At 36.0% G+C, this 22,680-nt stretch overlaps 6 protein-coding genes across 7 annotated transcripts; 4 read left to right on the top strand and 2 right to left on the bottom strand.

Moving 5' to 3' along the window:
• The first annotated feature begins 171 nt into the window (after positions 1 to 171).
• On the top strand, positions 172 to 3,125 carry LOC145225290 (mediator of RNA polymerase II transcription subunit 25-like). The gene has a single exon (XM_080091984.1). It carries the CDS (start codon positions 244 to 246, stop codon positions 2,734 to 2,736), a length of 2,493 nt encoding a protein of 830 aa, XP_079948110.1. The 5' UTR covers positions 172 to 243; the 3' UTR covers positions 2,737 to 3,125.
• A 13-nt stretch (positions 3,126 to 3,138) lies between these two features.
• Positions 3,139 to 4,592, top strand: LOC145225338 (tRNA (guanine(10)-N(2))-methyltransferase TRMT11-like). Its single transcript, XM_080092030.1, has one exon. The coding sequence runs from the start codon at positions 3,139 to 3,141 to the stop codon at positions 4,471 to 4,473; it is 1,335 nt and encodes a 444-aa protein (XP_079948156.1). The 3' UTR covers positions 4,474 to 4,592.
• A 17-nt stretch (positions 4,593 to 4,609) lies between these two features.
• LOC145225301 (glycerophosphocholine phosphodiesterase GPCPD1-like) lies at positions 4,610 to 12,539 on the top strand. Its single transcript, XM_080091995.1, has 17 exons — positions 4,610 to 4,668; positions 4,733 to 4,817; positions 5,452 to 5,542; positions 5,668 to 5,787; positions 7,350 to 7,441; positions 7,555 to 7,655; positions 8,140 to 8,240; positions 8,332 to 8,461; positions 8,946 to 9,078; positions 9,624 to 9,678; positions 9,856 to 9,948; positions 10,255 to 10,366; positions 10,476 to 10,597; positions 10,663 to 10,799; positions 10,940 to 11,049; positions 11,731 to 11,911; positions 12,151 to 12,539. Exons 1-17 carry the CDS (start codon positions 4,623 to 4,625, stop codon positions 12,182 to 12,184), a joined length of 1,743 nt encoding a protein of 580 aa, XP_079948121.1. The 5' UTR covers positions 4,610 to 4,622; the 3' UTR covers positions 12,185 to 12,539.
• Positions 12,451 to 17,258, bottom strand: LOC145225364 (V-type proton ATPase subunit D-like). The gene is made up of 6 exons (XM_080092051.1): positions 17,087 to 17,258; positions 16,834 to 16,951; positions 16,579 to 16,758; positions 16,260 to 16,376; positions 15,302 to 15,368; positions 12,451 to 13,115 (listed from the first exon to the last, which is right to left on the bottom strand). Exons 1-6 carry the CDS (start codon positions 17,125 to 17,127, stop codon positions 12,862 to 12,864), a joined length of 777 nt encoding a protein of 258 aa, XP_079948177.1. The 5' UTR covers positions 17,128 to 17,258; the 3' UTR covers positions 12,451 to 12,861.
• Positions 17,259 to 18,013: 755 nt separating this feature from the next.
• Positions 18,014 to 18,840, top strand: LOC145225375 (large ribosomal subunit protein uL14m-like). The gene is made up of 2 exons (XM_080092061.1): positions 18,014 to 18,075; positions 18,269 to 18,840. Exons 1-2 carry the CDS (start codon positions 18,014 to 18,016, stop codon positions 18,789 to 18,791), a joined length of 585 nt encoding a protein of 194 aa, XP_079948187.1. The 3' UTR covers positions 18,792 to 18,840.
• LOC145225312 (ATPase WRNIP1-like) lies at positions 18,115 to 21,552 on the bottom strand. Of its 2 annotated transcripts, XM_080092012.1 has the most exons (6): positions 20,073 to 21,552; positions 19,858 to 20,013; positions 19,361 to 19,440; positions 19,177 to 19,293; positions 19,044 to 19,111; positions 18,115 to 18,747 (listed from the first exon to the last, which is right to left on the bottom strand). In XM_080092012.1, exons 1-6 carry the CDS (start codon positions 21,217 to 21,219, stop codon positions 18,714 to 18,716), a joined length of 1,602 nt encoding a protein of 533 aa, XP_079948138.1. In that variant the 5' UTR covers positions 21,220 to 21,552; the 3' UTR covers positions 18,115 to 18,713. The 2 variants fall into 2 exon arrangements, with proteins under 2 accessions (XP_079948138.1, XP_079948130.1); XM_080092004.1 differs by lacking the exon at positions 18,115 to 18,747 and having other exon boundaries at positions 18,910 to 19,111; positions 20,073 to 21,551.
• Between the last annotated feature and the right edge of the window lie 1,128 nt (positions 21,553 to 22,680).

Here is a 22,680-nt window from a genome sequence, read left to right as displayed (position 1 = left end):
ACTGTGACAAGCAAGGTACTATGTAATGACCAGGCTTCATGTAAATCTATATACATTCTACTTAACCGTAAATTACTTTGCATTTTTAGAGTGGATTGCCTATTTCAGAGTATAATGTTTGTACATTTTAAAACATTGTTGCATCTGTTGGTTACAGTTTGTGTTGACATTTCGACTAAACCAGCTGTTTCCATCACAGGGTGTATGTACAAACTTTTTGAAAATCTAGCATAAATAAGCAAAATGATTGTGAAAGAAGAAACTAGCACCCCAGTTGAAATGGTGATCATTGTTGAAGCCACAGCTAACATGATTTCACACTGGGATGCCATCAAAAAACTTTACATACTTCCTGCAATAAAGCACTTTCATCAGCAAACAAAGTCTGGTACAGAATTAGTCACCAATGTGGATGGTAATCGCTACGGTTTGGTTTTGTTTCATTCTGCAGATAGGTTGCCTGAGTCACTGACACAGTGCTTTCCTCCAACACAGCGAGTCAATGACTTTGTGCAAATGCTTGATGGAATTACCTTTACTGGTGGTGGAAGTGAGCATTGTAGCCATGTTACTGAAGGCCTTGCAACAGCTTTGCAGCTGTTTGTAGATTTGAAAGAATGCAGAAGCGATACTGAAACTGAGCGAATTTGTTTTCTTGTTTCAAATACACCGCCATACCAGATTCCCTGTATGGAAAGCTTCGAATACGCTGGCTGCACTGGGACAGAGATTACCAAAAAGATGAATGACCTCAATGTAAAGATGTCAGTTATTTCCCCTAGACACATTTCAGAGTTACAGCAGATTTACCACCAGTCAAATAATGACAAGTCAACTCTAATGAACTATGCACAAGACAAACGCCACCTTGTTCTAATTCATGGGTTCCGTTTACCGACTGAGAAAGACCCCATTCCAGTTTCTGAAAAAAGCAGTGAAAACATAGTTGCTATTAAACCTGAAAACCTGCCATCAGTGATGGAAGTCACTATTTCATCAAGTCAACCGATAGCATCTAATGCTTCCACTGCATCAACTGATGTATCAATGGCCAGCTTTACCACAAATGCCAGTGTTTCACAAAGCAATGTTACAAGTATGTCTGTGGATCCACAACCAGCAATATTCCCCAAAGCCCCAATTCCAACACCCTCTAGTACCATGCAGTACAAGTCTGAGGACAACAGTAATATGGGAGTGGCCCAAAGCAAATTCATTGATAACACCCAAATGACTGGTACAGTATTATCCACTAGGCTTCCAAGTGATCAACTAGGCAGCACCATTTCCAGTCGACCAGGAATTCAAGCATCAAACATCTTTTCCACATCAAGTGCACATAATGTACATAGTGGCCCTGTGTCTTCCACAAGCCAATCAACTGCACATCAGACTCAAATGCCGCCCAGCCAAATCAACTTAAATGCTGCTCAAACTGTGGCTAATAAAATGCTGCATATAGCTGAAAAAAGTACTGGTTCAAAAACTATTTGGTCTGGAAATCTGGAATGGTATGAAAAGCGCAAAAGTCCTGAAGGCTTAATTCAACGCTTTTCACGAACTGTGTCTTGTACAATGGTTCAAAACAACAATATACCTGAGATTAATGCAAGTATGTGGCCACAAAAACTTGTCATGCAAATTTTGCCACAGAGTTGCATCCAGACCCCTAGTGTTCACACTCACTTGAGATCATCCAAGTTTATAACTCTGCAGTTTGTTCAAAACGAGGTTTATCAACAACTGGTGCTCAACATGCAGAAAGAGACATGTGGTCTCATCAATATTGCTGCCAACCAAAAACCTGCAGATGCCAAACTGATAATCATCATTGTAAAGAAGAAAGAGGACAAAAATCAGTTTGTAGGACTGATACCGAATGATTCGATGGCGGTGATGACAGCAATTCGCAATATGTTTGCAGCAACAAAACAGCAACAACAACAACAGCAACAACAGCAACAACAGCAGCAACGGTCAATGGCAGCAAACATGATATCTCAACAAAACACGATGGCTCAGAAAAATATCAACACAATAGCAAATTTGAGACCTGGTGGTAACTCATCTACATCAACTATGCCCATGACTGTAATGGGAAGTGGAAACACATCAATGAACTTGCCTCAATATCGACAACAGGGTCATCAGCAGCAGTTTCAACAACAGAACACAAATTTTCAACACCAGGGCAATACCGCACAAGCCAATGTGCAATTAGGTGGAATGCAAAGCTCACATGGTCAACGAATGAACCAACCTAATTCTCAAATGTCCATGGGTAGCATGCAAAGAATGGTGGTGTCCAATCCTTCGCAACCACAGCAAAGGTTTTCAATGCAACAAAAGAACATTAACAGTAACATTAACCTTGCTAACATTGGTGGAAGCAAACTAAACATTGGTTCTAGTGGAAATAACATGCAAGGCTCGAATATGGGTACAAGAATCATGCCCTCGGGACAAGGCAATGTGAACAACCCAAATAGTCAATTGAGAGTGCAGCAGATGCCTTCACAGATGCATGGAATGGCAATGAACACCAACCGTCCGATGCATGACCAGTTGAGGCATCTTTTACACAACCCAAACTCTGTCCAGTCAAACAGTGGAATGGGTATTCGTACCCAGGACAATAGTGTGCTAAGGCAACAAGCCCCAGGACCGATGCAACAGCAAAACTTTATGCCGAGAGCCAACATAATGCCTGGGATGCAAAACCAGCGTCAATTTTAGTTTTTATTGTTATTTTTTCACTTTTTTGAACATTCATTCTTTTGCTATCACTCTCTTTGTTTGTAAGGGATCAGTTTCTTGTTTGATACCATTTACTATTTGTCACTGTTGTTAATCGGAAATTCTTGAACCTGTTCAGATGGCTTCCTTTTTTGCATTCTTTTGCCTTTTGTTTCGTTGTGTTGCTAATAACAATTGTATTGGGATCTAGATCCAAGTTTCTGCAAATGTCGATCTGTGTTGTTTTAAAATTAAAGGTTCAAGTTGTGGTTGTTTAAAAACAGAATAACATACTATTCTTTGTAAAATTCAATGTTTTTTTTTTCTTTGTTAAGATTACTGTGGGTATCTTATTGAGAATCTTGTAATTACATTGATCTGTTTTTCAGGTGAAAGCTTTACATGGAAATAGGGTTAAAAAAGCAGTTCCTGTTGCTTTTAGCACAGGGAACAATAGAATGTGGAATACCTGAGATTGAATCTGTTGCCGAAGCATTGAACATTTCACTTCAAATAAAAAGGGTAAATGCATTTTCGCCCGTCTGTATATTAAACAGTGTTGATGAAAATGTGGTTACAAGTATTCTCTCTCGAACAATGCTTTGCAAAAGTGCATATGAGCTGTGGGGTCATGGGACTTCATATGAAAGTTTGAAATCCTCTATTAAGGAATATCCAGAGAAATGGAAAGCCCCTTATTTTAGTGAAAACAGGACTTTTTCCATCAGAGTTAAAGGACTTGGTAAAAAAGTGTCAACATCAACACAAAAGAAAATTATTGATTCTCTTGAGGACGTACTGCTATTAGAAGGCAAGGTTATGTTGCAAAATCCTATTGATGAATATTTCATTATAGAGGATTACATTTCAGAGGGACCAAGTAAATCTTCCAGTCCATCTGGTATATATTTTACCAGATTTCTTTGTGATGGACAAAGGCACCTTATGGAGAAATACAGCCTGAAGGAGCGTAAGTTGATTGGAAATACCTCAATGGACCCAATGTTAAGTTTTCTTATGGCTAACCTTGGACTAGCAATGCCTGGAAGGCTTACATGTGACCCCTTTGTTGGTTCTGGCAGTCTTTTAGTTTCGGCTGCACATTTTGGGTCTCATATCATTGGTGGAGACATTAGTTACAATATTTTGCATGCCAGAGGAAAATCATCAAGAAAAGGTGCTGGATGGAGAAAAAGAGATGAAACTCTTCGCAACTGTTTGTCAGAATATGGACTTGAAAAGTACTTTGTGGATGTTTTGCTTAGCGATGCTGCCAATCATGCATGGAGGACTAAAAAGGAGTTGTTTGACTCGATTATAACAGATCCGCCATATGGAATAAGGGAAGCTTGTAGTAGAGTTGGATCCAAAAAGCCTGGGGAAGTTGATATACCTGAGTTGCAAGATGGACAAGTCCACTTTCCTGAGCAAATGGCCTACCACTTGGATGATGTATTTCTAGATCTGCTGGCATTTGCCGCCCGACTTTTAGTATGTGGGGGAAGACTGGTTTATTGGATGCCAGTTTACAGAGCTGATTACACTTCTGACATTATACCACAACACCCTGCATTGAAACTGTTGTACAACTGTGAGCAGGTTTTAAACAGACATTCATCAAGAAGACTGATTGTTATGGTAAAAGTATCCTCCAACTGGGATGAGGAGGCTTCAATTGATAACAATATATTTTCTGGTCATAACTCTTTTCGAAAAAAGTACTTTAACCAAAGTTAAAAAATTTTTGATTTTAGTTATTACAGGATTAGGTAGATAAGTTTTTTTGTCACAATGTTTTCAGTGAGTATTTTCGAAACATTAGAACATTTTTTTGCAAGACTACATTGTTTTTCAGATGTTTTAGGTGCAAATGTTTGTTTGTAATTATGATTTGTAATATTGTTTTCACTGTGAAAGTGTCGCCACAAGTCGGTAAGCATATCTCACTTAACCCCAAATTGGGTTTACACTTTTTTACCCTAATTTTCATTTTTAGATAAAAATGAGTGGCTAGGAGTTGTGGGCAATGTAAAGGAGCTTGGAGAATGGGAGGCACAAAACTGTTGTGTGCTAGAATGCATGTGTGTTTATGAAGTGGTTCAACAATAATGTTTTTGTAATGCAAATTAAATGTATATATATGCTACATGCAAAAAATTCACAGAATCGAGACTTTATATTTGTAACTGTGTTCGATGAAAACGTTTTGTTGATTACAGCCAACCTCAGTTAAACCGTTTTCGGTTAATCCGGATCTTAGCCTAATTCGAACGAAATTTGACAAAAAATTTATAATGTGGCAAGGCTTTAACTAAACGACATCATGTAATCCGAATTTTTTTTTGTCCAACCAGGTCTGGATTAACTGAGGTTTACTGTACTTTTAGGCCAGTCTGCAGAACATGGCAGTTCCCGACGAGATCTCGTGCGTGCAGGACCTACATGTCCCGCGTGCGCGCGTGCACGACCCGTAAGTTCGCGTGCAAGACCAATTTCAGCAGGCGCAAAGCAAGTAAAAGAGGTCAAGACAGCCCAATTAAATGCCTTTGGTGCAAAATTTTCGCGTGCAAACCCCAAAACTTAGCGTGCAAAAATTTTTTTCAAAAAAAAAATCGCGCGTGCAGCTGCCACACTCTGCAGACTGGCTTTTAGGCCAGTACTAATGTATTGAATTTGAACTTGAGTAGACCAATATACTTTTTGGATGCTTTTCAGTGATGGAATATGGTCGGGAACGGTTCAGCTCCCAGCAGAAACTCATATAAAATACCGCTATTTTATCGGTACATATCACACAGAACAAAAGGTAAACATGCATTTTTTTGTTTAAAATATCTTCTGTTGATATTGAAGAGACTGCAAAGGTATGTTCATAAGAGGCTAGTAAAAAAGTATGTGAAAATGTATTTTAAATTACTTTCATCTTTTTAGCACAAAGTTGTTCAGAAATGGGAAACTCATTTGCTAGATGACTGCAGAAGCTTTGAAGTTCCAATGCAGACAGAGTTCGAAAATAAAGTGGATCAATTTGGAATAGTTAATGGGATAAAGGTCAGGCATAATAAATATTGTTGTTTGCAGTGTGGCATATCTTTGTTTACAAATCTTTTCTTGCTTATTTCCAAAAAGTTGAGACCAGACATAGGGTATTTGCGTAATTCAAATACTTGAGCTTTAAACAAAACAAAAAAGCATGAATATGATTTCAAAAGTTGGTTATTACAGTATAGTTTTCTTAAATAACATACAATTTATGTTTTATATGATGAATTGTAAACGCGACTCTAATATAGTCAATATTTAAAGAAATCATTTAAAAGTCATGTACCTGCATTGATTTTATTGCTTAACTAACTCAGTACCAAGTTTTTGAATCCTATTATTGTGAAAGCAATTAGAAAATGGGAACATTTACTAGTTGTATGCAAATAACATTTAACAAGAACGTGAAAGTTGCAGAGCAAGTTCCTCTTCAACTTCAATTAACAAGACTTGTGGTTGTATAATAATGTGTTTATGGCATGATCTTGTGTGCCTGGAAGGCTTTTTACATCTTATTTGCTATTTGAGCCTAACAGTTTGTTTAAATGTTGTTGCCATAGTGAACACTAGGCACAATGTAATTTCATACAATTATAATTGTGAGCCTGCAGAAATCATGTAACCATTTCGGATTAAAAACTTACAAATTTATTTTTATGGTGCATTGTTTTGATTATGCATTGTTAAACAATACAACCTATGGTAAATTACAAAAAGACATGTCGAAAGAAGGACACGTGATTAAATAATGGAAAATACCTAAAAGTTCATATCATAACAGTGTACTTGTAACTTTAAAGACTTTTTTTATTCATGGGTTGTGTAGCCATGACAATTCTCAGATGAATTACGATCATTCTTGTGGATCTCCTAATATATTTCTGTCAAAAAATTACTAGCGTATTTTTTAGCCTACGCCTTGCCACATGGTTAATGCTTGGTGACCAGCTGATTCGGTATAACTCATTTGAATACAGTCCCAATATTTGAATATAATTAAAATTGCTGGAGCTTAAAAAAGGAACAAAACTTGCAAATACAAATACAAATATATACTTGCGAATCTGGTTAACCGCACAGCCTGTTACCAAAGTTGAATAATGCATGCTGTTAACAGAGGTGCTAAATTGTCCTCCAGCTATAATAGCATTGTGTTATCACTTAATTACAGCACCAGAGATAAGTAATATATCATGCATTAAGTGACATGTGTTAAAACAATTCAAATCGCACATATACTGTACAAAGATTTGTTATGCTTTTTTATTGGTAATAATAATAGCATTATTATCTCACTCAATGCTTCCAGAGTAACATTAAACTGCTTTACATTTACATTGTTTTTTATTGAATAAACTGTGTAGTTCAATCTGATAATGCAATACACATATTTTTGCATTTAGCTGGAGTTACGTTGTGTTACTATGTTTGTTGCCTCAAGGCGTGCGTGAACAAAATACAATAGTAGTTATTCAAATATTTAAATGCAAAATCAGTGTTTTAACCCTATGTCTGGTCAAGACACAAAATCTCATCTTCATTGCATGCATGCACTAATTCTGTTTTTTTAGAAATTAGAAGAAGGATGGCTATCTAAACAAACTGAAATACGTCTCAACATCAGCTCTCCCCAGTCGCATCCATTTTTCTCTAGCAAAAATAGGTTAATTTTCGCTCTGCTTAAGAATGTTCTGGAAAAAATAAAAATAGTTTTTCTAAATCTGTGTTTAGTTTTACAGCGGTAGAACCTAAACAAATGTTTGTTTGCTTTTTTAGTGTTTCACTTTCAAACCTCAGTATTAAACCAGTGGTCTATTCAACATCCAATACTTTGAGCATCAGTGTCATTAAACCATGTCAATTTCAAAATATAACAGGTAACAACCTTCAGATTGACATCATATATAACAGTATTGTGTTGTATTGTGCTTGTTTATGGCATGGTGGTGAACATATTAACTAGGGCGGTTATTTTTTAACTTGTCATTTTGCAGCAGCTGTAGGTTAGGTCCAGCTCTTGCTTTACCGTTTCAGAATGGGCTAGGTCTGATCTTTGCCCTTCTGTTAGACTTTCGCACATTCTTTAGTTTTAATTAGATTAAGTATCTCTTGTTGTAGTACAATAAATTTTAACTTTTTGTACAATAATGTGTAGTTTAATTACTTGAGTTCTTCAAATGTCAAAATTTGGCAAAAAATGTTTTTTAATGTCAAAAGTTTCAATTTTTAGGTCAAAAAATTTCTTTTTGGGGGTCAAAAAAGAATCACCATAATATTAACCCATTGTGATGGTGTAGTATGAAACCACAAGACATTGTGAATATACTAATCCAATAGTAAAGTTTTCATTTATTCATGCAGATATTCCAGCATGGGGTGTTCCAGTTCCATCAGACGAAAATTCACACTTGTCTTGCATCATTAAAACATACCACCCTAATAATATCCAAGTTTTATTGGAGGTGGGTTTAAATATAGGGGCTTGGTTTGTGATGTACAGAAAAACGTTGTCCTGATTTCACATGCTTTACCTTTTGTTGTTTTTCTGTTTAGTTTTATAACATGAAAAATGGAAACCTAGTGGCAACAAGTATTGTGACATCAGAAATGTTTACAACATCGAAAGGAATTTTGGAAAACCCATTGTTGGATCCTGAATGGAAGGCAATAGCTAGCATTCGATGTAAGTGCTTCGACTGTCACAATTGAAATTTCTGACATTATTTCCACAATGGAGTCCTTATCAAATTTTAAAAATTTATGGCAATTGTATTTTTATTCCGATTTTCGATGTCCTATACAAGTCGCCCTCATTAGTTTTAATAACACTGAAATACAGTGTTTTCGTTGTGTTGTAATATGCTTTCGTTTAATACATTTGTCCTTTGTTTATCGTGCACTGTACTACGCGCATCCTGTGTTATTTACCCTAATAAAGGCGACCTGTACTGGACATCGAAACGTCAGAATAAAAATACAATTTCCAGAAAAGCTCTATAAATTTTATATTTTGCCTGGCAGCAATATATATTGGAAACCTTGTGACAAACTTGGCTTGAAAATACAAATAAAGATTTTAATAACTATGTCTAAAATGTTGCCTTTATGTTTTATTAGTTGGGGCACCTTTAGTCACTACCATCAACCCATGTACTAATTTATTGCAGTGCCTTATATGGTCATACAGCCTCATACAAGTCTGACCATGTCAATGAAACATTGCTATTTGCAACACTGGAAACCCAGGCCGTGTGTTTATGCCGGGCACCGAGGAAGTGGCAATTCCTTTACAAGTGAAAAGTAGGTTGCACATCTCTTTTCTTTTTTTATTATAAAACCCATGTATAGATAAAGTGCACCATAGTACAATTACTACACCACATATATATTATGTAGAAAAAATGGCTGTTATTAACAGGAGTGCTTGATGATTTGTGCTCTAACTTTTTGAGTTTTTTATCCCCTAATTTATCATGATATGTCAAAAGGTTTGGAGTAAGTACCATATGTCTATAACACACATTGCAACACTACTATCTACTGCTTCCTTATAGTTTTGTAGTATGTGAAAGGAATTTGCCATCCTTATTCTGGGTAAAAATATGCTTGCTGGTATTGCACCTAAAAACTGCTTCGTTCAGTTTGTATACTAAAAAAAAACATTTAATGACAAGTACCCTGACTTGGATTTTTGCCTCTTATTTATCATATGTACTGTAAGGCAGATTTTGCTGGAATATTAAACGTTTCTTTTAATTTTTGGAAAAGCCTATTGGTTTTACTTTGGTTGTGCTGGCACAACATAGTATTTTCCTTGTAAATATAATGGCATTCTTGTTTTGCAGAGTAGCAGATGTTTTTGAAAACACAATTGCATCATTCAACAAGGCTTCCCAACATGTAAGTGTGCAGCATAAAATAACGTGCAGTTTAATTTTGCCTCACACTGTTGTTATGTACTCATTCTATCATAGAGGTTGCATTTGCCTATTTAGTAATTAGGTGCTAATGTAGTATGCAGATACCTGAACTGCATTTAGTGAACACGTTTGTGTTGATTTTTCTGTTATATTCAAGGGGGCACAGTATGTTGAATTTGATGTCCATCTGACAATGGACAAAGTTCCTGTTGTGTATCATGACCTTACCACATGTGTTTCAGCGCAAAAGGTATGTTTGTCATGTTTTTTTTGTAGAATAGAAGTTTTTACTTTAAACCAGTGGTTCCCATCCTTTAGCGACGAATTCCTCACTTAACAATTCAAAACATGTTCATTCCTTCCCGATAGATTACATGGTAGGCCTAAAGTACAAAAATCATTTAAAATTGGGTCTTTCACAAAATTCACCGGTTATATCCCAGGGCTCAAGTGACTATTTGCAAACCACATGTGCAAATTAAAGCAAATTACTTCCTTTAAGGTTTACAATTATAAGGAAAACCACTACTTTAAACCATTCTGTTGACATTTTCAGAATGATGGTTCAACTGCTTTATTGAAGATGCGAGTTTGTGATATGAGTCTCAAAGAACTCCAGACTTTTAGAATGAATCATCGAAGCCGTATCAATTCCAACAAAAAATTAGGTGTGATATATCGAAAAAAAAGTAGAAGTTTGTGTATCAGTTTAAAATATTCTATTGTGTCCCATTGTCCAGAAACAAAATCCTATGTTTCAATGATTTGATTTTACAGAACTGGATCAGTGCAATAGTCAACAGGACCACCTACCTTTTCCTACTTTAGAACAAGTTTTTAACAAGGTTGAGCCTCAAACTGGTTTTAACATTGAAGTCAAATGGCCAACGCTTGATATGGTACATTTAGGTTTGCTATGTTACTAATGCAGGATGCGCTTTTGGTAACCAACTTTCAATTACAGAACAACAATTATGAGGATGGACTAGACAAATATTTTGATGCCAATGAATTTGTTGATGCTATTCTTACCACAGTTTTTAAGCATGCACATGACCGACGCGTTATCTTCTCTTGCTTTGATGTAGACATTTGTATTATGTAAGTTATCTTTTAAAAACATAACATGAAAAATTGGTTTTAAAATATTTTTTTATTTGTACCAATTATATATTTTGTTGTTTAAGTGTCTAGCATTTTTTAGGCATTGGAACAAATCATTTTTTCTTTGTGTGTTATAGGTTGAGAAGAAAACAAAATAAATATCCTGTATTACTTTTGACCAACGGCAATACAATGTTTTACGTACCAATGCTGGACCTTCGTGAACGAACAAATGACATGGCAATTGGTAAAGAACGGATAAGAATAACTCTTGGTGTTTACATACAGTTATGCAAAATATGTTTTATGTACTGAATTATGTTGGTTATACTGTTTACTTTAGTTGCATGTAAAAGTCAGTGGTTTCCAACTTTTTTGACATGACCCGAAAATGGCAAAATTTATTCAGTCTTTTGACCAAACATTCTAATTTGGCCCAACTTTAGAAGCAAGTACATGCATTATCATCCAGGCAGCTTGTAATTTTACCAACAAAAACCATGTTAAAACATGCTGTTATGAAACGTTAAATCTAATAGTTGAAGGGTCTGGGGAAAAATTTGGGTCACAATACTCACAAATCATACTAGGAAACACATCACAGAATAAGTTCTAAGATTTGCCAAACACCTAAGATTGCCTTTTTGTGTGATGCACTTGGAAAGAAAAATGACAAAAAGATTGGGTTGACATCACATGTCGATGACAACGGATTATTATCAGTGACTTAACCATATGTCAATAACACACAGACTTCAGTGACTTTGCTTAAGTGTGTTGTAAATTGCCTTTTGCCAATGCATAAAATACTACATCTGATTGTGTTTGTATTTAAGTATTTGATTTTGCCACAATGCATTGTATGTTACTCAACTTTCCCACAAAAGGATTTTATCTACACATATCTCAGTAAAAATTGTGCTTGCAGGTACTGCACTTAGTGAGCGCTTTCTTGGTATAGACACACTGGAGAAGGATGTTTATGAAATGCCAGATATTATTAAAAAGTGCCACGATGTTGGTCTTATCTTTGCTTGCTATGGTGATGATGTTGGAGAAAACCTGCAGTTAATGCAAGAAAAGTCTGTAGACATCGCAATATTTGACAGGTTGGTCTTTTATTTACCTATTAAGCATATTTTATTGCTTTTGCAAGTTTTAATGACAGCTGACATTATTTGAACATTAAATGAGCAGTAAATTATATCCAAGAAGCCTAAATCAGATTGCTTTGATAACTCGAATGCATTCTATAGCAGTTTGTTACAAGTTCTGCTAATAGCAAGAGCTTGAATACTTTTAGCCAAATTCAGTTTATAATGAAGTTGTTGTTTTTTTTGCTTTACAGGGTGTATGAAAAAGGAAAGCCCATGGTTTCATAGTTGATACTCACTTTTGCAGAAAAAAAATTTGATTGGGGTGATTTTGGTCTCATGTTTGTGCTGTCTATGCACATGTGTTCTGTAACTCACTATTTTTTGTAAAAATTCAACAAGGTAAACAATATTAATCCTGTTTTTGTTTGGTTGTTATGTGCACTGTGTAATTTGCTTCATATCCAGGAATTTTTCTTTGGTGACTGTTATATGTAGTTGACTTCAAGTCATCATTACATGACATGTAGTGCTATCTAAACTTGTAAATCCTGTTTAACAGAAAACATTAACCAATTTTTATTATTGCACTGATATATTACTTTGTGTGAAGTGTTGATAATACATGTATATTCTATGACAACAAGTTCTTTTTTGATTGCAAGAAAGACAAAAAAGTATTTAAACAATGTTCACAAAGTACAAGTTCCTAGGATAGTTAACTATTATTAACACACTTGTCAGCCGGTTCTATTACAAAAAATGCTAACCGGTTCGTTGATCTCATAAAATTTCACAAGACGGATCTATAGAAATGGCTGAGACCCACCACTGGGTGTAGCTTATCTAAAACATGTTTCAATTCAAAATCAATTTGCAAGGATTTTTTTTAAACCAACAATAAGGTATGTTGGTATGCAGGAGTGCATGCAAGTAAATCCTATTCTCTGACAGCACAAAACAAGTTAAAACAGCAAATCATCATCTTCCTTGTCATCTAGAAGATTTGGAACATGTGTAGATAATACTTGGTTTAGCCTCTCATCACCGAACTGTTTCTCCTGCCTTTTTTCCCACTCCTTGCGAACAGCCTCCTGTGCAGTACGCTTGACCTCTTTCTTTTGTTGAATCTTCTTTAATCTGAAAAACTCTTCTCTCTCGCCTTCGTCCAGCTCAGTGATGATGTATGAAATAGTCCGTTCGATTTTGGGTATAATTACTAAGAAATAAAGAAACACTAGAAGAGTGGCTTTCTGATATACTTCCATTTTATATATTCTATACGATATTTACCAATTTACTATACACATCATTTGATCTACACATATGATTGTTTTTGTAAACAAAAACTAATGGGTCCCCACACACATGTTTGTGCGGATTTACGGTAAACAAATGTTGCGGTGATTTTTATATTCTTAAGGACAAATTTTTAGAAAGCATTAACCCAACAATAAAAAAAAATGTTCGTATTCTTTTTGCACTATTATTGTCATGTAATTACAAAAACATTAAAAAAACGTAACAAAGACTTAAATCTAATCTCTTGCTTTAACCCAGATATAGTCCTCCAAGGTCCGGCAATTTTTTTTAGAAAGCTGTAACAGTTGTGTTACAGACACTTTAAATTAAAAAGCAATTTGCTACAAGTGTATACATAACAAATTGTTTTTCATTTAACTTTGTTTCGCAAAATGAGTACCATTGACCTGTAGTAACCTCTCAGGGTGCACACGCCAAACGACTGTTTGACCTTTTGACACCGTTTTCAATAGCACGCCGTCATTCGTGTTCAACAATACTGTTAAGTCTAATTTATACATGCCTTGAGTATTGACTCCTAAATTGATTGTTAAAAAAACGCTACGTTATGAAGAAAGTTCTGAGCTGTGTTTGTAATACCGACTAGTTGACCTTAAGTAACCCGTGATCATGCGGCGGCCAACCTGACAGCGAGCATTTAAAAAAACATTTATTTGGCAAAAAAGTCAAGTTAATTTTTTCATCTTAACTTTTATTAACAAAGTTTTTCTTGACATATACAAAACCGAAGCACGGTTATTAGGCTTAAATCACGTCATAGGTGTAAAACCTTCGCCAAAACTAAAAATGTGAGTGATAACTTAATAAAACGACATAGCATTGCTGTGCAAAACAGCTGATTTCTAATCACTGAAACGATGTCTCGTAAAACGTCTGTCCGACGTCAAGCTGAGCCCTCCCGCTATCGTAAACCAGTGAGTTACTCTCTTAGTACTTCTGCCTACAGTGTCTTTCTTGACCAAACGAGCGTTAGACACATTTACGTTTCGGGGGCCTGTGGGTGAATCTCTGGGTCATACGGGGTCAAAATTCACATGGGCCATCTTTAGACCAATATCTGTAATGCGTGTACAATTAAAAAAGTTTGAACCATTCTTTCTTGACCAAAACGTGGGAACAATAGCCGCGCTAAAAATTTCATGTTTTGGGGTGCTGTGGGTGAACCGAGGGATCAAACGGGGTCAAAATTCACATGGACCATCTTTAGACCAATACCTATTATGTGTGTCAATTTGAAAAAGTTTGAACCATTCTTTCTTGACCAAAACGTGGGAACAAATCCGCGCTAAAAATTTCACGTTTTGGGGGGCTGTGGGTGAACCGAGGGATCAAACGGGGTCAAAATTCACATGGACCATCTTTAGACCAATATCTACAATGTGTGTAAATTTGAAAAAGATTGAACCATTCTTTCTTGACCAAAACGTGGGAACAAATCTGCGTTAGAAAGAAAAAAAAATATAGACAAAAACAATATGTGTCCCCTTCAGGGAAGGGGACCCATAATAACCAGTATCTTTTAACACATATTTCTGTTTGTTATTTCACAACTGATGTATGTCTATATGAAACCTGCCCAAATAGATAAAAAGAAATTTGTTCTTTGTTCAGCTATTTCGGCAAATGCTCATGCCATCATCAGTGATACGAGGCTACATCATTCACAGCTGTTATACAAACTTAAGTTGCATGAAAGATTGGTTAAAAAAGTTGTATCATAGGAGTAATGAAAGGGTGTGAAGCAGTGATGAAATGCGGAAGGGACATTATAACACTGCTTTGCAACTTTTAGCAATTTAAGTATTTGACAACACATCTGAACAACAGAGCCTGACAGTTTTGACAACTATTTGGGTTGTCATGTTCCGTATAACACTTGTGAACTGATCTGTATGAGCTCTTTAAACTTGATACTATGCCTGGCAGCAATAGCTCATATATTGATCTGTATGATGTTATTACAAACATAAAATTGAAAAATTTGTTCAGTAGCAGTTCTTACCATGGAACACTAAAGATGGATCTGTCCATAAGTTGCTTTTTAGGTCTATTTGGGCTGTTATTTTCATCATTAGTACTTACCATGCTCAATAGCATTGACTCTTCGATTGGTGATTTTAATTGCCTCATCCAAAGTAACAAAAGAAGTCTGTAAAATTCATCAGTTTTTTAAAAGCTTCTGACTGTGTGTTATCAATATGCCCATGTTACCATTGTTTTACATTGCTAATACATATTCCAAATATGAGCATGGTGTAATTTGGTAACGGTTAGTGATGGGACGATACCAGGTTTTGAAGCGAGTACGAGTACCACATGTATATGCCTTCAGTACCGAGTACTTAAGAATAGTGTTGTACTTAGTTGTATATCACTGTCTAATTTATCTGCCATTGCCGGCGTACAGACGTGCATACACACATGCCGAAAAATGTAATCTCCACACGAAAGCGCATTAAAATATACATAACTTTGCAGAACTTTTTCCCGCTTTTGTGCTGTCCGAAGCAAATATTGGCAAGAAGTTGCCCTAATTCTTATGGAGTAAATCGGCCTTCGGTACTTGCAGGTTGGTATCGAAAACTGAGACAAAATATTTCGATACCGAGCAAGAGTATCGATACTACTGAAAGCGTTCGATACCAAGTACTGAGTACTCGTCCCATCACTAGTAACGGTTTGTATGTGTCAAATTGAGCAATGCTGGAGCTCTAAAACCAATCAAAGCAAATAACAATACCCAACCTACAGTCAATTAAACTTTTGCATTATAAAAGCCACTTTGTTTTTTAGTCACCCAAAACAGTTTGAAAACAAACCTAGGGCAGTGGTTCTAAACTTGTTCACCAACTCAATTAAAAAACAATTTCGTGGATCATTATATTTTTAGGAAGGATAATACATGCATATATATACAACAAGTGTTATGAAACAATTGAGAGCTAACATTTAAATCTACAATAAAATCCAACTTGTTAACAAACAGAGTGGCCACATCAAAATGTACACCCTTTACAAAAGGGGTCTAATAATAATTTACCTGTAACGAGGCAAGCTCCACCAGGAGTTTAACTGCTTTGGCATAATTTTTCTTTAGTCTTGATATTTGTTCCCCACCTCTTGCTAAACCAGTCAGCTCATAACTGTCTGATCCATCCTTTTGAAAAAAAAAACTTACATTAAATATAAAAGAAACAAAATACGCAAAATGACAATTAAACTGCACAACTTTTGTTGAAAGAGGCTTAAAAGTTCATCTATTTTATTTCTTATTTTTTGCTCCACCCCCCAAAAAATCATTTAAAATTCTGAGCAAAGATTTTTGCAACCTTGAATGCATAACTACAAAAACAGCTTACCTCGTAGTATTCAAATGCTGGCAGTTTTACACCAGCAACATTTTCTTGCTTGCTTCGGACTTTGAGTTGTGCCTTACTGACATTTTGCAAAACTACAGGGCTAAAGTCACCACCAGAAAACTTGGTTTCAGCAAGTGAGAATGCAGCCTCCTTCATTATATCACCCATTTGCTGTTTAGCCTGGAAATGGAACAGGTATAATGGCAAAAAAGTGGAAAATATTTTCAACTTTTGCTATTTTTACAAATAAAATACCTCTATGATCTTCTTCAAAACAGCATGAAATCGAATCTTCAGAGCATCTGCTTTCTTTTTGAGTAAACTATGACCTTTGTGTGCACCTTTCAGCCTTGTTTTCATAATAGTCAGATTCCTACAAAAACAAAATAATACAAATACACCACAATTCTGCACATTTTTCAATGTCAACAAATAACCAATATCGAATGGCAACTGCACCTTGCATTTTTAGGTATAAATTGACATAACAAAATCAAAATTTTCTTACATTCGAGAAGGAAAAATATCAAGTCTTTCACTTGAAGACATGATGCTTGTTCTTCAGTCGGACCTTGTTGTGACAGAAAAATATTGACAGTTTGTCATTTAACATACACAATTAAATTGTTGTAGTTCTTTTATTTGTCCTAAAAAATTGTGTCAGTTACACTACTTACAGATTAAACAAACAAAATTAATGCGACATGATTTTTGAAGTATTTTTAGAAAAGAGACTTTTGTCCTCCATACTGCTTATTTCACGTTTTCCTTCTATGTTAATCTAAGCTGAAGAGGTATGAGCTTAATTATTTTCACGTCTTTTTCACCCCAAATCAATATTACTTACAGAAATAAACGCAAAAGGCATAGCTTTACCATTACCATAAGCTCTGTTAAATTCTCAATTCTCATGTTTTGGTCATGGGATCACGTGAAACCAAAAGTCAGTAAATCCAGCTGTAGCGAAACCAAATACTTTTTTTTAATGTTAAAACACATATGGTATTTTTGGTTTGGGGGTAAGTATAATATATGGCGTTTTGGGGTAAGTTTAATTGTTTACGCCAATAAAAAATTTCTAGTGATTTTTAACGTTTTGGTTTGTGGACAATAACGCAATCCATGCATGTGGATTGTGGGTCTGAGGAGCCAAGCCGGATAAAAGTATTTACGAATTGATTTTGTGTTAATACGTTTGTCAATATTTCACTTTAAATTGTTTTCGATAAAAAAGCGAAAATAACAGCACATTATTAATTTAGGATGCATTATTTTAAGTATATTTGAAGCGAAAATTTAATATTTCTATAGGCGCCAATGTGTGTCATAAGTGTCCACTGTCCACTTTTTGATTGTTGTGTATGTTATAGTAGAGTTGTTATTCGAGTTTTTAGGCTAATGCTGGGCGAAAAGAAAACATTAATATTGGTATGCGATGGAGATAGTTCGTAAAACAACACTACTGGGACAAACCTTCCTGAAAAACGTTGTAGTGAGGTATGGTAAAATAACAGTTGTCATAACATATAATAGTAATACCATGCAAACATTGTATATTTGTATACTATCGACATTAGGCCAAGGTGTTTCTACTTTAAACAATACAAATAACAAAAACCAAGAGAAAACTTTTGTCTTAAAGCTTACAATTGTGATTACTTTCTGACAAGATATTTAAAACCTGTTGCAGAAGTTTCCACCAAACTGCAGCCTGCTGCTTACCTGACCGAACAGTATATGACAATCAGACGTTTTACGAAAATGTAAGATTTGGTTATAAGCGTGGAAAAAATAACATCCGCAACATGGACAGAGATATAAAATTCCTGCAAAAAAATGCTGTACAACTTTTGACAAAAGTTCGTATTGTGGATAACTCTGCTAAAGCATTGGCACCAGTCAGAAGAAAGGCAAAGGTGATACACATTTACCATGGCAAAAATGTTCCTGTTCGAGGCTGTGTTGGTAACATTGTGAAAATCACTTTGAATGGAGAAATGATCAAAGCTTTAGTGGTTGGACAAAAAGCTCCTATGGGGGTACTTAAAGCCCGAATGGATTCAAACAATGTTATACTGATAGATGATGAAGGCAATCCCCTTGGTACAAGAATAACTGTTCCCATACCATCTTGGTTACGAGGATACAGATCTCCCACAAAACATCAAGCTGCAATGTCTAAAGTTATTGCTATTGCAAGCGCTTTTGTTTGACAAAACCTGGTTAATTGCTTCAATAAAAGTGACAATATTTCCAAAACTATCTTAAAATTGTTTTGAAAAAGTGCCATGTACTTGACAAATTGATGATTTTCAGTATAGATTGTAGGAGCAAATATTTTATTAACCAACAAAAGTATTGGCATTTACAAAAACAAATCAAAAAAGGGGGTTTACAAATCAAAAAAATTAATGTGTGCCATTTCTTCGGGAAGGTACTGTTGTTCTCCTTTGGCAGCATCATACCTATATCCTTTTCCATAGTCAAGATTCCTCATAAGTTTTGTTGAAGGATTGCGGAGATGCAATGGTACCTAACACAAGAAAGTTCTGTGCATATTTGTTTTCGTGAAGGACTTAAGTTAACTCATATAATTACACTTGGCAAGGGTCCTTCATGATTTTTGATACAGCTTTTAGCTGCATCCAGAGCTTTGTACACTTTGACAGATTTGGCTGCACGGGAAAGATACACCACACACTCAGCCAAGATGACCTGTAGATTTTTTGCAAAAAACTTATTGCATAGCCACAGACATACAAACAACTAGTTTTAAACTTACATCACACTCTGGCATTCCAACATACTGACATCCATGATAAGTGGAAACAGCAATGTTGAGTGCATTTGGGTCAGCAAGTCCTTCATGTAAATAGAAATAAATATTAACCTATTGCACATTTTGGGTGGACAAAACCCAGCTCCTTAAGGTCTATAAAAATCATCTAGTCATTCAGGCATTTATTTTCTTTAATTACATCACAAGTGCACATGTTGGCTTTTAAGCTTGGATGGTAATATATAGACACTAAATTTTGCAATTGCAATGTGTTTCATATAAAGTATATAATTAACAAAACTTGAAGATTTTTTTAGGATTCTTAAGGTTTGTCCCAAGAGGTTAAAAAACTGCCATATTGTATGTTCCTTATTGTTAAGGTTCTTTTCTTTTGTCATCTATGCATTTAGGCTATGTTGCACTGTTAAATAATGAAGATAAATTAGCAGTATGGCCAGAATAAAACCAGTTGCATTAAATGATTTATCAACTCTATTCACCTATGTCTTCACTTGCCATCCGAATCAGCCTTCTTGCTATAACTTTTGGATCTTCTCCACCCAGCATCATGCGTGTGAGCCAATATAAGGCTGCATTTTCATCACACCCACGTACAGATTTATGGAGTGCTGACATCATAGCATAATGCTCATCACCTATAGCAATATTAATAGGTTTATTATTGGTGTGCTATAAGAATATGTATCAGTCGTACCTGTTCTGTCATAGAGCACATGTGACCTTTGTAGACATGATTTGACATGGTCTGCTGTTAACATTGGTGCACATAGTTTCTTGTCTGGAGTGATAAGGCTTTGTATGGAAACTTGCAGACCATTAAGAGCTATTCTCGCATCCCCATCGCAATAGTTGGAAAGAGCATCCAAAGCAGAAGAAGCTACATGAAGTTTGTCAGTGCCATTGTCAGAAAGGGATCCATTTGCATTTCCACTTGATTCATGAACAGTGGAACAAAAAGGTATGTAACGAGTTATAGACAATTCCAGAAGTGATCTTATGTGACATGCTTCCAACTTGTGCAGAACAATGACACGACAACGACTCAGCAGGGCAGAATTTAAGGCAAATGATGGGTTTTCTGTAGTTGCACCAAGCAAAACAATGGTTCCATTTTCAACATGGGGTAAAAATGTGTCTTGCTGGAGCTTGTTGAAGCGGTGTATTTCATCTATAAATAAGATAGTTTTCCGCTTAAACATTCGTTGCTCGTTGGAAGCAATTTTGATCATGGCCTGAACATCGGCTTTACCAGAACTTGTGGCTGACATTTTTACAAATCGGGTTTCTGATTTTTCCTTGCTGCGGCTTGCTATAATATGGGCTAAAGTTGTTTTGCCACAGCCAGGCGGACCCCAAAATATCATAGAAGGAATAGTGTTTCTGTTGAGTAATTTGTTTAGGGCTGTTTCTTTTCCTAAAACTTCAGTCTGTCCGACATAATCCTCAAGAGACTTTGGCCTTGCAACTTCTGCTAAAGGTTTTGACTGAGCGAGAAATATCTCCATGGCTGATGGTTTGCTTTCCGTTAGTGGTAATGATGGTGGTCTTTCTGTTGGTATTAATGGGAAAGGTGTACAAACATCCACAACACATTCACGTTCTTGTGAAGGCTCTTGAACAGTATTTTTCTTTATTGACTTGAATCCCTTCCATGGTGACTTCGAAGGATTCTTTTTAGTAGTGCCACTATCAACCTTAATCATCTTGCGGCGCTTAGGTGGCATTTCTGTGTCATTATTGTTTGGTGTTCCTTGACATGTTTGCACATGGCTTTGTACATGCACAGCTGAAAAGTTTTTAAAACAAAGGGGACATTCGACTGGTTGACTAGCGGAAGACATAACCAATTTATTGTTTTGAGTTGGTGCGACCTTGCTTTAATATTTCTTGGTCATGGTCCCATGCAATGTTTCCTTTATTTTCAGCAGCTTTCTTCAGAACGTCCATAAATTTCTGATTTTCCTTGCGTCGATTTTCCAAGTCCTGCTCTGTTAAACCTGCATTTTTGATAACTTTGTTTCGAATTGCAGACTGTGTAGAATCCAAACTTACATAGTAGTATGATACAGCCCCAACTACAACATAAACTGATGAAGCAGTCAAAAAATGGCGCCAGCCCATATCTAGTAACCTGCAATAGCTAAACATCATTTATTGACGTTGAAACAGTTGTTTATAAATCCTAAACATATTTTTTTTTATTGCCTAAACTTCCAATATCCCCATTTTAAAACATCACACATTAACTAATTGCTGCACCTATAAAACACGAGACATGCTGTCTGCAACATCGTCGAGTTTTTCTTATCTTATTCTTATTGCAAAAATTGTTTTGGACTATCCTAGTAAGTAAATAAGTTTGTTTTGCGCTGTTTAAGCGGCAGGGTGGCGAAAGACCCTGTCCCTAACCCTAAGGTCACCCTATCAGCCACCATCAAATTGAAGAAACAGAAAAAAATGCAAATGTAGGAAAAAAATCGGATGAGTTCACCTGCATTGACAACAGGTCGTTCGCACACAAATAGTTTTTCACAACGAATTGTGATTTTTTGCATTCATAAATTGCAATTGCACCACTTTTTGTAAAAAGAAAGATAAGTCAACCCCGACAAAACAGCAACGTGAAATCATCGATGCATGAAAATGAACTCCGTTTCACCATAGATAACTTACGTAATCTATGGTTTCACGAACATACAGAAATATTGAAATTTTGTTTTGGTATTATATTTGACCATTGTCATTTCATATGTAAAATATTGTTTGATCAAAACGTACTGTGGCGTCATTGGCGTTATCGTTTTTGGTGTTTTGCTGAAGAATGCCAGCCAAAACGACCTACGACATAAAATGCTTGTACTTTGTGCATCTCCGTTTCCTGGTATTAGAAACGAAACCCACCCGGGCCTTTGGGTACACGACTACACGCTCTGGCAGACCTAAATTAAGGTTGGGTAGTCGGCTTCAATGCAGGCGATGGAGTTGCCTGAATCAACGTCATTTGTCCCGAGGGCCAGAATCACGGCGTCCACTTGGTCGAAATTCCGCCCCCACTCCAGTTCGGTACAACCGTGCTCGATACACGCCCCTGGAATAGAAATAACATAAATGAGTATATCACACTTGCACGATACCACCTGAGGAAAGCCAATGTTCCTGCCGTTGCTGTGTCGGCCACCAACAACACAGAAGGAAGTGGTGAACCGTCAGCACGGAGGTACCCCGTCTGCTTCCCGCTGACACCGTATTTGTATATTATCGCTGTTGATAGTTTTCCCATCCTTTTGTTGTGACGGTTATTG

Source organism: Phallusia mammillata, chromosome 1 (assembly GCF_965637545.1).
Source record: "Phallusia mammillata chromosome 1, kaPhaMamm4.hap1.1, whole genome shotgun sequence".
NCBI classification, from domain to species: domain Eukaryota; kingdom Metazoa; phylum Chordata; class Ascidiacea; order Phlebobranchia; family Ascidiidae; genus Phallusia; species Phallusia mammillata.
This window is presented reverse-complemented; position numbering and strand designations above follow the sequence as displayed.